The 14,460-nt window shown below is 50.2% G+C and overlaps 1 protein-coding gene across 3 annotated transcripts in view; it reads left to right on the top strand.

The window, feature by feature from the left end:
• The window catches only part of tfr2 (transferrin receptor 2), a 57,594-nt gene that overhangs the window by 10,186 nt on the left and 32,948 nt on the right, over positions 1 to 14,460 (top strand). For 2 of the 3 annotated variants that reach the window (XM_068023612.1, XM_068023614.1), the window contains exons 2-5: positions 1,443 to 1,564; positions 2,576 to 2,786; positions 4,280 to 4,481; positions 5,283 to 5,423. In XM_068023612.1, coding sequence (XP_067879713.1) covers positions 1,532 to 1,564; positions 2,576 to 2,786; positions 4,280 to 4,481; positions 5,283 to 5,423 — 587 coding nt within the window. In that variant the 5' untranslated portion in view covers positions 1,443 to 1,531. Of the gene's footprint in view, positions 1 to 1,439; positions 1,565 to 2,575; positions 2,787 to 4,279; positions 4,482 to 5,282; positions 5,424 to 14,460 lie in introns of all 3 variants that reach the window. The other variant, XM_068023613.1, reaches the window with a different exon arrangement.

Genomic DNA, 14,460 nt, shown 5'->3' with positions numbered 1-14,460 from the left:
AGGAGAGAGAAGGGCGAACCAGTGGATGTCATAGAGTCGTTACAGCACAGAAGGAGGCCATTCGGCCCATCAGGTCTACGCTGGCTCTCTGGAGAGCAATCCAGTCAGTCCCACTTCCCCCCCACCGCGTATCCCTGCAAGTTGATTTCCCGCAACTGCCCATCCAATTTCCTTTTGAGATCATCGATCCTCTCCACTTCCACCACCCTCGTGGGCAGCGAGTTCCAGGTCATTAGCACTCACTGTGTAAAATAGTTCGTCCTCTGATCCCCCCCCCCCCTGTATCTCTTACCCAAAACCTCCAATCTGTGCCCCTCAGTCCTTGTACCATCCGCTAAGGGGAACAGCTTTTTTTTGTCCACCTTATCCAAACCTGTCGGAATCTTCTACACCCGCTATTAAATCTCCCCTCAATCTCCTTTTCTCCAAGGAGAACAAACCCCAGCTAAAATCCCCCATCCCCGGAACCATCCTGGTAAATCTTTGCACTGTCACAGGACCAGTACGTATTTAGAATTTCAAAAAGCATTCGAGAAGGTGCCAAACAAGATATTATAACACAAAATTCGGGCTCATGGGATTGGAGAGTTAATGATGGATGGATTGACGATTGGTTAATGGAGAGGAAACAAAGAGTAGGAATAAACAGGGTTGGCAAGCTGTAACTAATGGGATGTCACGAGGGTCAGCTCTGGGTCCTCAACAAAATACAATCGATAACTATGACTTAGATGAAGTGTACTGGATCCACATCTGCTGACAATGCAATGTTAAGTTGGGAAAGTAAGCTGCAAAGACAAGGCTGCAACGGGATATCGAAAGGTTAAACGAGTGAGCAGGAATGGAATATAACATGCGGAGGTAGGAAGGTGTTCACTTTGGTCGGAAAAATAAGACACGCGGAATATTTTTTAAGACTTGGGAAATGGTCGCATTTCGAGGGATTTCGGTGTCTTGTACACGAATCACTGAATGTTAACAGACAGGGACCGGGAGCAGGGGCTATGGTGGCCTAGTGATAATGTCACTGGATTAGTAATCCAGAGGCTCAGACTAATGGTGTGGCGACACAGGTTCAAATCCCACCACAGCAACTGGTGGAATTTAAATTCAATTCATTAATAAAAATCTGGAATTGAAAACTAGTCTTAGAAATGGTTATCAATTGTCGTAAAAACCCATCTGGTTCATTGACGTTCTTTCGGGAAGGAAATTTGCCATCCTTGCCTGGTCTGGGGCCGAGTGGCCTACTCCTGCTCCTATTTCTTATGTTCTTGTGGGAGGGCAGACGGAGGTCTGTCATGTGATAGACGGCACCTCTGACAGTGCAGCATACCTTCAGTGCTGCCCCAGGCATACCGACCTGGATTATGTCCTCGAGTCCCCGGAGTGGGTAGAATTGATTAACCTGTGGTAATTATCCACTCTTATCTGCCCAGCAGCGTGAGATTTTAACTCGTTCAAAACCCCATTCGCTTGCACAGAGTTAATATCAGGCCTCGCGAGCTGGGAGACGGAGAATCCGAGGAGAATGGAGCTGCTCAGATCTGTGCTATCGACTGTGGTAAGGCCCTAATCTCAATATTGACCAATACTCATACTTCATACCACCCCCCTCCCCACCTCCTGAAAGTTGGGGGGGGCACAAGCCCTCCGCCAACATGGCCATTCTTCATGTCATGGCAATGGAGGTCAGCCTGGTTATTGGACTGCGGGGGGCATCACCACTGCTCTAACCAGATGGGTGGTCCATTGGGGGGGGGGGGGGGCGGGAACACTGGTTAATTTCTGCTTCCCTCCTGCCCCGTGAGGAGGGGGCAGGAAAGCGGCAAGATCTGGGATTGTCCCTGCTTCCCCAGCGTCCAATTCAATCCCAATTTCAGCTGCCATACACATAGTCCTCTCCATCACTAAGACCACCTCCTTCCACCTCTGTGTTATCGCTCACCTCTGCCCCTGTCTCAGCTCATCTGCTGCTGAGACCCCCCCCCACCCACCCGATCCAGGCTCGACTAGTCCAACGCTCTCCTGTCTGACCGCCCATCTTGCGCCCTCTGTAAACCTACGCACTTCCAAAACTCTGCTGCCCCCTTGTCCGAACTCACACCAAGACCCATTCACCCATCACTACCCGTACCCCCGCATTGTGCTTGCTGGCCCTCATCGCTTCCCAGTCTGGCGAGGGATTTAAAACACTCATCCCTTGTTTTCGAATCCCTTCATGGCGCTCGCCCTCCCCCCCTCCTCTCTCTCTCTCCCTACTCTCCTCCAACCTCGTGGACCATGCATTCCTGCAATTCTTTCCCTAAACCTCTCCGCCGCTCTCCCTGCCCCCTTTCAGACCCTCCTTAAAACCGAGCACTGAGCAAGAATTTTTTTCACCTCTCCTCTCCTGATGCAGTGTCAGATCTTTCTCCGTGAGGGAATCTTTAGCTCTGTTAACGGCACAGTATCAATGGGAGTTGGTTGTTGCGTGGCCGTACTGCTTGTGTCATCCGGGAAGCTGTCTGTAAGGCTGATGACGCTCTGAAACCCAGTCTCCCGTTAACAAGCGTCCCTTTTTGGGCCCCGGCAGAGAGATAAGCCAATCTCCTACTCAACCTACAAGCGGCAAATTCTGGCGGAGGGAGACCCAAGTCAAGTGGAGGTGAAGGCGGAGGAAGAGCAGGAAGTGGAGGAGCCTTCAGTCACGAGTGAATTGGTGGGCCTGGTTGTCCAGAAACCCACAGACCAAAAGAAAGCTTTGAAGTACCTGGTGCTTATCTCGATACTGCTGCTCATTACTGGTAAGGGGGTCGGCCTTGGCCTGTTTAGGATGTTGGGACGGGCCATTCAGCCCCTCCAATCTGTTCTGTCATTCCATGACTGACCTATCCCTTGCCCCACGGGGCGGGCTGCATGCGGGGGGGCCTTTACCGAGCCGCCGTCCCGGATGACTGCCGTTCTCTGTGGGATCTTGCTGTGCGCGCAGCGGCTCTCTCACCCCCCCCCCCCCCCCACCCCAACAGTTACAAAAGTGGCATCGCTTTTTATCGGGGCCAGGTGTGGCCACGTTTGGTGCCAGTTTCGCGCCTCCTGAGCTCAGAAGGCCCCGGCTCCGAGTCCCGCTCCGGAGGATGGGGCACGCCATCCAGGCTGGCGCTCCCGGTGCCAGCGCTGAGGGAGTGCCGCACTGTCGGAGGTGCCGTCTTTCGAATGCAGGCGTTAAACCGAGCACCCTGGCTGCTGTCTCAGGTGGAAGTAAACGATCCCACGGCCGCTATTGGAAGAAGAGTAGGGGCAGTGATGGGGGGGGAGGGGAAGGGGCGGAGCGGGGGGGGGTAGTTATCCCCGGTTTCCAGGGGCCAATAATTATCCCCCAACTAACATCACAAGAAAACAGCTTCTCTGGTCATTATCGTGGGAGCTTGCTGTGCACAAATTGGCTGCCCTGTTTCCTGCAACAGTTCAAAAACTACTACACTGGCTATTTTCAGATGTTTTAAAAGGTGCTATATAAATGCAAGCTCTTGAATGGTTATCTGCCTTGTTTAGCTCCAAAACCTTGTGGAGGGTTGGGAATCGGGGACTTGAGGATGGGGGAGCTACGTCTGGTTGACAGGGGGTGGGGCGGGGGTGTGGTGGGGGCGGGGCAGCTGGAGGTGGGAGGTCACATGACGAAACCTCCAGGAGTCGGCCCAGTTGGAGTTGTCAATCCAAGTGTCACCCAGCCACTGTTCCGCAATTCAACCCTTCTCCTGCCCGGCTCCATCCGAGCTGTGTGTGGGGGGGTCTGACCCACTTCAGCCCTGGTCCCTTCGCCTCGGTCCCCCTCGCAAGCCAGGCGAATTCTAGCGGGCTGGTCGACCATGGGAGGGGGGGGGGAACCGCCCAACATCTGTGGGGTTGTGATGAGGGAATGTAAACCCTCCCCACCCCACCCCCCCTCCCTCTCCTCCAACTCCTTCCGGAGGAATCTTTTGCTAGTTTTTAAAATTTAATTAATTTTTTTCAGTCAAGAGCGACTGGGCCAAGGCAGGTGGACCAGGTTCAGATATAGGTCATCCATCATCCCAATGAATGGCGGAACGGACTCGAAGGGCTGAATGGCCTCATCCTGCTCCTATCAGATGCTCACATCTTGGGAAAGAAGTGTCTAAAACGGGGTAAAGGAACAGGGGCACACTCAAACTGGCCACCCAGGTTAAGAAGGCTGGAAAAGTGAAGCCAAGTTAGCACAGGCGAGGAATGAAGCTGCAGCAATTTCCACCGTGTTTTCTTTTTTCTCCCTTGCATGCAGCCTTCATCCTCGGGTATGTCATTTCTCACAGTGCCTGTCAGTCCTGTGCAGAGGTCAATGTGGGAAATATAGCCATCGCCAGCGAAGATGAGGACGAATGGCAGAACACCGAATCCAGCGTGGAGACCGTTCTCTACTGGGGTGACCTCAAGGCTATGCTCAACAAATACCTTGACATCCAGGAGATCACCCAGAATGCCAGGTTGGAGAAGGGGTAGGGGGGGGGGGGTGGGGGGTCGCACGCTGTCTGTTACCTGGAATTGCACTAAATATTACAGCGCAGAAACAGGCCATTCGGCCCATCTGCTCCGTGCTGGTGTTTATGCTCCACACGAGCCTCCTCCCATCCCCTACTTCATCTCACCCGATCACCATATCCTTCTATTCCTTTCTCCCTCGTGCGTTTATCCAGCTTCCCCTTAAATGTATCGACACTATTCACCTCGACCACTCCCTGTGGGAGCGAGTCCCACATTCTCACCACTCTCTCTGGGGAAAGAGGTTTCTCCGGAATTCCCCATTGGATTTATTCTCGCCTGCGGTACCGTTTAATGAGCGCTCTCTGTCACCTCACCCCGGAATCCATTCTTCTGCAATCGACATGAGGACTGATGGGCCACGGTAGGCATCACAGACAAGCCCAATCCTGCGCTCAGCAGACATCCCGCGCGAGTTCAGGGAGGGAGTGGGGCAGGGAATTGAATCCGGCACGTTCCAGAATTTTCTTTTTTCCCTGCATCATTTTGACCTGGAACGCGCTGCCTGAACGGGCGGTGGAAGCAGATTCAGAAGGGATAAAGACTTGAAGGGGAAAAATTTGCAGGGCGATGGGGGAAAGAACAGGAAGGAGTGGGATCAATTGGATAGTTCTACAGGCATGATGGGCTGAATGGCCTCTTTCTGTGCTGTGCGACCATTCCGGAACTAATCTCTTGTGTTCAATAATGTTCACAGTTAATTTACAAACCATAAATTAACAGAGAGAAATCCCTCTTCTTTACAGGATAATCAGCAAGCAACCCCACCCTGCCGGATCGGAACAACTCCAAGAACTCACAACCCTGATCCACAGCAAGATGCGCAACTACGGGCTTCATCACGTCTGGACAGATTCACACTATGTCACACTGCCATTCCCCGATAAGTAGGTACAGGGGTCAGTGTGCAGCTCACCCCCTTACTTAAACTCTCTATCACCCACACCCCTCACTATCACTCTCGATAACCCACACTCGTAACTTAAACTCTCTATCACCCACACCCCTCACTATCACTCTCGATAACCCACACTCGTAACTTAAACTCTCTATCACCCACACCCCTCACTATCACTCTCGATAACCCACACTCGTAACTTAAACTCTCTATCACCCACACCCCTCACTATCACTCTCTATAACCCACACACGTTACTATCACTCTCTATAACCCACACTCCTCACTATCACTCTCGATAACCCACACCCCTCACTATCACTCTCTATAACCCACACACGTTACAATCACTCTCGATAACCCACACTCCTCACTATCACTCTCTATAACCCACACTCCTCACTATCACTCTCTATAACCCACACACGTTACTATCACTCTCGATAACCCACACTCCTCACTATCACTCTCTATAACCCACACCCCTCACTATCACTCTCTATAACCCACACACGTTACTATCACTCTCGATAACCCACACTCCTCACTATCACTCTCTATAACCCACACACGTTACTATCACTCTCGATAACCCACACTCCTCACTATCACTCTCTATAACCCACACCCCTCACTATCACTCTCTATAACCCACACACGTTACTATCACTCTCGATAACCCACACTCCTCACTATCACTCTCTATAACCCACACCCCTCACTATCACTCTCTATAACCCACACCCCTCACTATCACTCTCTATAACCCACACACGTTACTATCACTCTCTATAACCCACACTCCTCACTATCACTCTCTATAACCCACACACGTTACTATCACTCTCTATAACCCACACTCCTCACTATCACTCTCTATAACCCACACCCCTCACTATCACTCTCTATAACCCACACCCCTCACTATCACTCTCTATAACCCACACACGTTACTATCACTCTCTATAACCCACACTCCTCACTATCACTCTCTATAACCCACACACGTTACTATCACTCTCGATAACCCACACTCCTCACTATCACTCTCTATAACCCACACCCCTCACTATCACTCTCTATAACCCACACACGTTACTATCACTCTCTATAACCCACACTCCTCACTATCACTCTCTATAACCCACACACGTTACTATCACTCTCTATAACCCACACTCGTAACTTAAACTCTCTATAACCCACACTCCTCACTATCACTCTCGATAACCCACACTCCTCACTATCACTCTCTATAACCCACACTCGTAACTTAAACTCTCTATAACCCACACTCCTCACTATCACTCTCGATAACCCACACTCCTCACTATCACTCTCTATAACCCACACTCGTAACTTAAACTCTCTATAACCCACACTCCTCACTATCACTCTCTATCACCCACACCCCTCACTGTAACACTCTCTGATATACCCCACACCCCTCACTGTAACACTCTCTGATATACCCCACACCCCTCACTGTAACACTCTCTGATATACCCCACACCCCTCACTGTAACACTCTGATATACCCCACACCCCTCACTGTAACACTCTCTGATATACCCCACACCCCTCACTGTAACACTCTCTGATATATCCCACACCCCTCACTGTAACACTCTGATATACCCCACACCCCTCACTGTAACACTCTCTGATATACCCCACACCCCTCACTGTAACACTCTCTGATATACCCCACACCCCTCACTGTAACACTCTCTGATATACCCCACACCCCTCACTGTAACACTCTCTGATATACCCCACACCCCTCACTGTAACACTCTCTGATATATCCCACACCCCTCACTGTAACACTCTGATATACCCCACACCCCTCACTGTAACACTCTGATATACCCCACACCCCTCACTGTAACACTCTGATATACCCCACACCCCTCACTGTAACACTCTCTGATATCCCCCACACCCCTCACTGTAACACTCTGATATACCCCACACCCCTCACTGTAACACTCTGATATACCCCACACCCCTCACTGTAACACTCTGATATACCCCACACCCCTCACTGTAACACTCTCTGATATACCCCACACCCCTCACTGTAACACTCTGATATACCCCACACCCCTCACTGTAACACTCTGATATACCCCACACCCCTCACTGTAACACTCTGATATACCCCACACCCCTCACTGTAACACTCTGATATACCCCACACCCCTCACTCTGACACTTTGATATACCCCACACCCCTCACTGTAACACTCTGATATACCCCACACCCCTCACTGTAATACTCTGATATACCCCACATCCCTCACTGTAAACACTCTGATATACCCCACACCCCTCACTGTAACACTCTGATATACCCCACACCCCTCACTGTAACACTCTGATATACCCCACACCCTCACTGTAAACACTCTGATATACCCCACACCCCTCACTGTAACACTCTGATATACCCCACACCCCTCACTGTAACACTCTCTGATATACCCCACACCCCTCACTGTAACACTCTGATATACCCCACACCCCTCACTGCAACACTCTGATATACCCCACACCCCTCACTGTAACACTCTGATATACCCCACACCCCTCACTGTAACACTCTCTGATATACCCCACACCCCTCACTGTAACACTCTGATATACCCCACACCCCTCACTGTAACACTCTGATATACCCCACACCCCTCACTGTAACACTCTCTGATATACCCCACACCCCTCACTGTAACACTCTGATATACCCCACACCCCTCACTCTGACACTTTGATATACCCCACACCCCTCACTGTAACACTCTGATATACCCCACACCCCTCACTGTAATACTCTGATATACCCCACATCCCTCACTGTAAACACTCTGATATACCCCACACCCCTCACTGTAACACTCTGATATACCCCACACCCCTCACTGTAACACTCTGGTATACCCCACACCCCTCACTGTAACACTCTGATATACCCCACACCCCTCACTGTAAACACTCTCTGATATACCCCACACCCCTCACTGTAAACACTCTGATATACCCCACACCCCTCACTGTAACACACTCTGATATACCCCACACCCCTCACTGTAACACACTCTGATATACCCCACACCCCTCACTGTAACACTCTGATATACCCCACACCCTCACTGTAAACACTCTGATATACCCCACACACCTCACTGTTAACACTCTGATATACCCCACACCCCTCACTGTAAACACTTTGATATACCCCACACCCCTCACTGTAACACACTCTGATATACCCCACACCCCTCACTGTAACACTCTGATATACCCCACACCCTCACTGTAAACACTCTGATATACCCCACACCCCTCACTGTAAACACTCTGATATACCTCACACCCCTCACTGTAACACACTCTGATATACCCCACACCCCTCACTGTAACACTCTGATATACCCCACACCCTCACTGTAAACACTCTGATATACCCCACACCCCTCACTGTAAACACTCTGATATACCCCACACCCCTCACTGTTAACACTCTGATATACCCCACACCCCTCACTGTAAACACTCTGATATACCCCACACCCCTCACTGTAACACACTCTGATATACCCCACACCCCTCACTGTAACACTCTGATATACCCCACACCCTCACTGTAAACACTCTGATATACCCCACACCCCTCACTGTAACACTCTGATATACCCCACACCCCTCACTGTAACACACTCTGATATACCCCACACCCCTCACTGTAAACACTCTGATATACCCCACACCCTCACTGTAAACACTCTGATATACCCCACACCCCTCACTGTAACACTCTCTGATATACCCCACACCCCTCACTGTAACACTCTCTGATATACCCCACACCCCTCACTGTAACACTCTGATATACCCCACACCCCTCACTGTAACACTCTGATATACCCCACACCCTCACTGTAAACACTCTGATATACCCCACACCCCTCACTGTAATACTCTGATATACCCCACACCCCTCAGTGTAACACTCTGATATACCCCACACCCCTCACTGTAATACTCTGATTTACCCCACACCCCTCACTGTAACACTCTCTGATAAACCCCACACCCCTCACTGTAACACTCTGATATACCCCACACCCCTCACTGTAACACACTCTGATATACCCCACACCCCTCACTGTAAACACTCTGATATACCCCACACCCCTCACTGTAACACTCTGATAGACCCCACACCCTCACTGTAAACACTCTGATATACCCCACACCCCTCACTGTAACACTCTCTGATTTACCCCACACCCCTCACTGTAACACTCTGATCTACCCCACACCCTCACTGTAAACACTCTGATATACCCCACACCCCTCACTGTAACACTCTCGGATTTACCCCACACCCCTCACTGTAACACTCTCTGATATACCCCACACCCCTCAGTGTAACACTCTGATATACCCCACACCCCTCACTGTAATACTCTGATTTACCCCACACCCCTCACTGTAACACTCTCTGATATACCCCACACCCCTCAGTGTAACACTCTGATATACCCCACACCCCTCACTGTAATACTCTGATATACCCCACACCCCTCAGTGTAACACTCTGATATACCCCACACCCCTCACTGTAATACTCTGATTTACCCCACACCCCTCACTGTAACACTCTCTGATAAACCCCACACCCCTCACTGTAACACTCTGATATACCCCACACCCCTCACTGTAATACTCTGATATACCCCACACCCCTCAGTGTAACACTCTGATATACCCCACACCCCTCACTGTAATACTCTGATTTACCCCACACCCCTCACTGTAACACTCTCTGATATACCCCACACCCCTCAGTGTAACACTCTGATATACCCCACACCCCTCACTGTAATACTCTGATTTACCCCACACCCCTCACTGTAACACTCTCTGATATACCCCACACCCCTCAGTGTAACACTCTGATATACCCCACACCCCTCACTGTAACACTCTCTGATATACCCCACACCCCTCAGTGTAACACTCTGATATACCCCACACCCCTCACTGTAACACTCTCTGATATACCCCACACCCCTCACTGTAACACTCTCTGAAATACCTCACACCCCTCACTGTAACACTCTGATATACCCCACACCCCTCACTGTAACACTCTCTGAAATACCTCACACCCCTCACTGTAACACTCTGATATACCCCACACCCCTCACTGTAACACTCTCTGAAATACCTCACACCCCTCACTGTAACACTCTGATATACCCCACACCCCTCACTGTAACACACTGATATACCCCACACCCCTCACTGTAACACACTGATATGCCCCACACCCCTCACTGTAACACTCTGATAGACCCCACACCCCTCACTGTAACACACTGATATACCCCACACCCCTCACTGTAACACTCTGATATACCCCACACCCCTCACTGTAACACTCTGATATACCCCACACCCCTCACTGTAACACTCTGATATACCCCACACCGCTCACTGTAACACTCTGATATACCCCACACCCCTCACTGTAACACACTGATATACCCCACACCCCTCACTGTAACACTCTGATATACCCCACACCCCTCATTGTAACACTCTGATATACCCACACCCCTCACTGTAACACTCTGATATCCCCCACACCCCTCACTGTAACACTCTGATATACCCCACACCCCTCACTGTTACACTCTGATATACCCCACACCCCTCTCTGTAACACTCTGATATACCCCACACCCCTCATTGTAACACTCTGATATACCCCACACCCCTCACTGTAAACACTCTGATATACCCCACACCCCTCACTGTAACACTCTGATATACCCCACACCCCTCACTGTAACACTCTGATATACCCCACACCCCTCAGTGTAACACTCGGATTTTCCCCACACCCCTCACTGTAACACTCTGATATACCCCACACCCCTCATTGTAACACTCTGATATACCCCACACCCCTCACTGTAACACTCTGATATACCCCACACCCCTCATTGTAACACTCTGATATACCCCACACCCCTCAGTGTAACACTCTGATATACCCCACACCCATCACTGTAACACTCTCTGATATACCCCACATCCCTCACTGTAACACTCTCTGATATACCCCACATCCCTCACTGTAACACTCTCTGATATACCCCACATCCCTCACTGTAATACTCTGATATACCCCACACCCCTCACTGTAACACTCTCTGGTATACCCCACATCCCTCATTGTAACACACTGATATACCCCACACCCCTCACTGTAACACTCTGATATACCCCACACCCCTCACTGTAACACTCTCTGATATACCCCACATCCCTCACTGTAACACTCTCTGATATACCCCACATCCCTCACTGTAACACTCTCTGATATACCCCACATCCCTCACTGTAATACTCTGATATACCCCACACCCCTCACTGTAACACTCTCTGGTATACCCCACATCCCTCACTGTAACACACTGATATACCCCACACCCCTCACTGTAACACTCTGATATACCCCACACCCCTCACTGTAACACTCTCTGATATACCCCACATCCCTCACTGTAACACTCTCTGATATACCCCACATCCCTCACTGTAACACTCTCTGATATACCCCACATCCCTCACTGTAATACTCTGATATACCCCACACCCCTCACTGTAACACTCTCTGGTATACCCCACACCCCTCACTGTAACACTCTCTGATATACCCCACACCGCTCACTGTAACACTCTCTGATATACCCCACACCCCTCACTGTAACACTCTCTGATATACCCCACACCCCTCACTGTAACACTCTCTGATATACCCCACACCCCTCACTGTAACACTCTCTGATATACCCCACACCCCTCACTGTAACACACTGATATACCCCACACCCCTCACTGTAACACTCTCTGATATACCCCACACCCCTCACTGTAACACTCTGATATACCCCACACCCCTCACTGTAACACTCTCTGATATACCCCACACCCCTCACTGTAACACTCTGATATACCCCACACCCCTCACTGTAACACTCTCTGATATACCCCACATCCCTCACTGTAATACTCTGATATACCCCACACCCCTCACTGTAACACTCTGATATACCCCACACCCCTCACTGTAACACTCTGATATATCCCACACCACTCACTGTAACACTCTGATATACCCCACACCCCTCACTGTAACACTCTGATATACCCCACACCCCTCACTGTAAACACTCTGATATACCCCACATCCCTCACTGTAACACTCTCTGATATACCCCACATCCCTCACTGTAACACTCTCTGATATACCCCACATCCCTCACTGTAACACTCTGATTTACCCCACACCCCTCACTGTCACACCCTGATATACCCCACACCCCTCACTGTAACACACTCTGATATACCCCACACCCCTCACTGTAACACTCTGATATACCCCACACCCCTCAGTGTAACACTCTGATTTACCCCACACCCCTCACTGTAACACTCTGATATACCCCACACCCCTCACTGTAACACTCTCTGATATACCCCACACCCCTCACTGTAACACTCTGATATACCCCACACCCCTCACTGTAACACTCTCTGATATACCCCACACCCCTCACTGTCACACCCTGATATACCCCACATCCCTCACTGTAACACTCTGATATACCCCACACCCCTCACTGTAACACTCTCTGATATACCCCACACCCCTCACTGTAACACTCTGATATACCCCACACCCCTCACTGTAACACTCTCTGATATACCCCACACCCCTCACTGTAACACTCTGATATACCCCACACCCCTCACTGTAACACTCTGATATACCCCACACCCCTCACTGTAACACTCTCTGATATACCCCACACCCCTCACTGTAACACTCTCTGATATACCCCACACCCCTCACTGTAACACTCTGATATATCCCACACCCCTCACTGTAACACTCTGATATACCCCACACCCCTCAGTGTAACACTCTGATTTACCCCACACCCCTCACTGTCACACCCTGATATACCCCACATCCCTCACTGTAATACTCTGATATACCCCACACCCCTCACTGTAACACTCTGATATACCCCACACCCCTCACTGTAAACTCTCTGATATACCCCACATCCCTCACTGTAATACTCTGATATACCCCACACCCCTCACTGTAACACTCTCTGATATACCCCACATCCCTCACTGTAACACTCTGATATACCCCACACCCCTCACTGTAACACTCTCTGATATACCCCACACCCCTCACTGTAAACACTCTGATATACCCCACACCCCTCAGTGTAACACTCTGATTTACCCCACACCCCTCACTGTAACACTCTCTGATATACCCCACACCCCTCACTGTAAACACTCTGATATACCCCACACCCCTCACTGTAACACTCTGATTTACCCCACACCCCTCACTGTAACACTCTCTGATATACCCCGCACCCCTCACTGTAAACACTCTGATATACCCCACACCCCTCACTGTAACACTCTGATATACCCCACACCCCTCACTGTAAACACTCTGATATACCCCACACCCCTCACTGTAACACTCTGATATACCCCACACCCCTCACTGTAACACTCTGATATACCCCACACCCCTCACTGTAACACTCTGATATACCCCACACCCCTCACTGTAACACCCTGATATACCCCACATCCCTCACTGTAACACTCTGATATACCCCACACCCCTCACTGTAACACTCTCTGATATACCCCACACCCCTCACTGTAACACTCTGATATACCCCACACCCCTCACTGTAACACTCTCTGATATACCCCACACCCCTCACTGTAACACTCTGATATACCCCACACCCCTCACTGTAACACTCTCTGATATACCCCACACCCCTCACTGTAACACTCTCTGATATACCCCACACCCCTCACTGTAACACTCTGATATATCCCACACCCCTCACTGTAACACTCTGATATACCCCACCCCCCTCACTGTAACACTCTCTGAT

The sequence above is a fragment of the Heterodontus francisci genome, chromosome 48 (genome assembly GCF_036365525.1).
Source record: "Heterodontus francisci isolate sHetFra1 chromosome 48, sHetFra1.hap1, whole genome shotgun sequence".
NCBI classification, from domain to species: domain Eukaryota; kingdom Metazoa; phylum Chordata; class Chondrichthyes; order Heterodontiformes; family Heterodontidae; genus Heterodontus; species Heterodontus francisci.
This window is presented reverse-complemented; position numbering and strand designations above follow the sequence as displayed.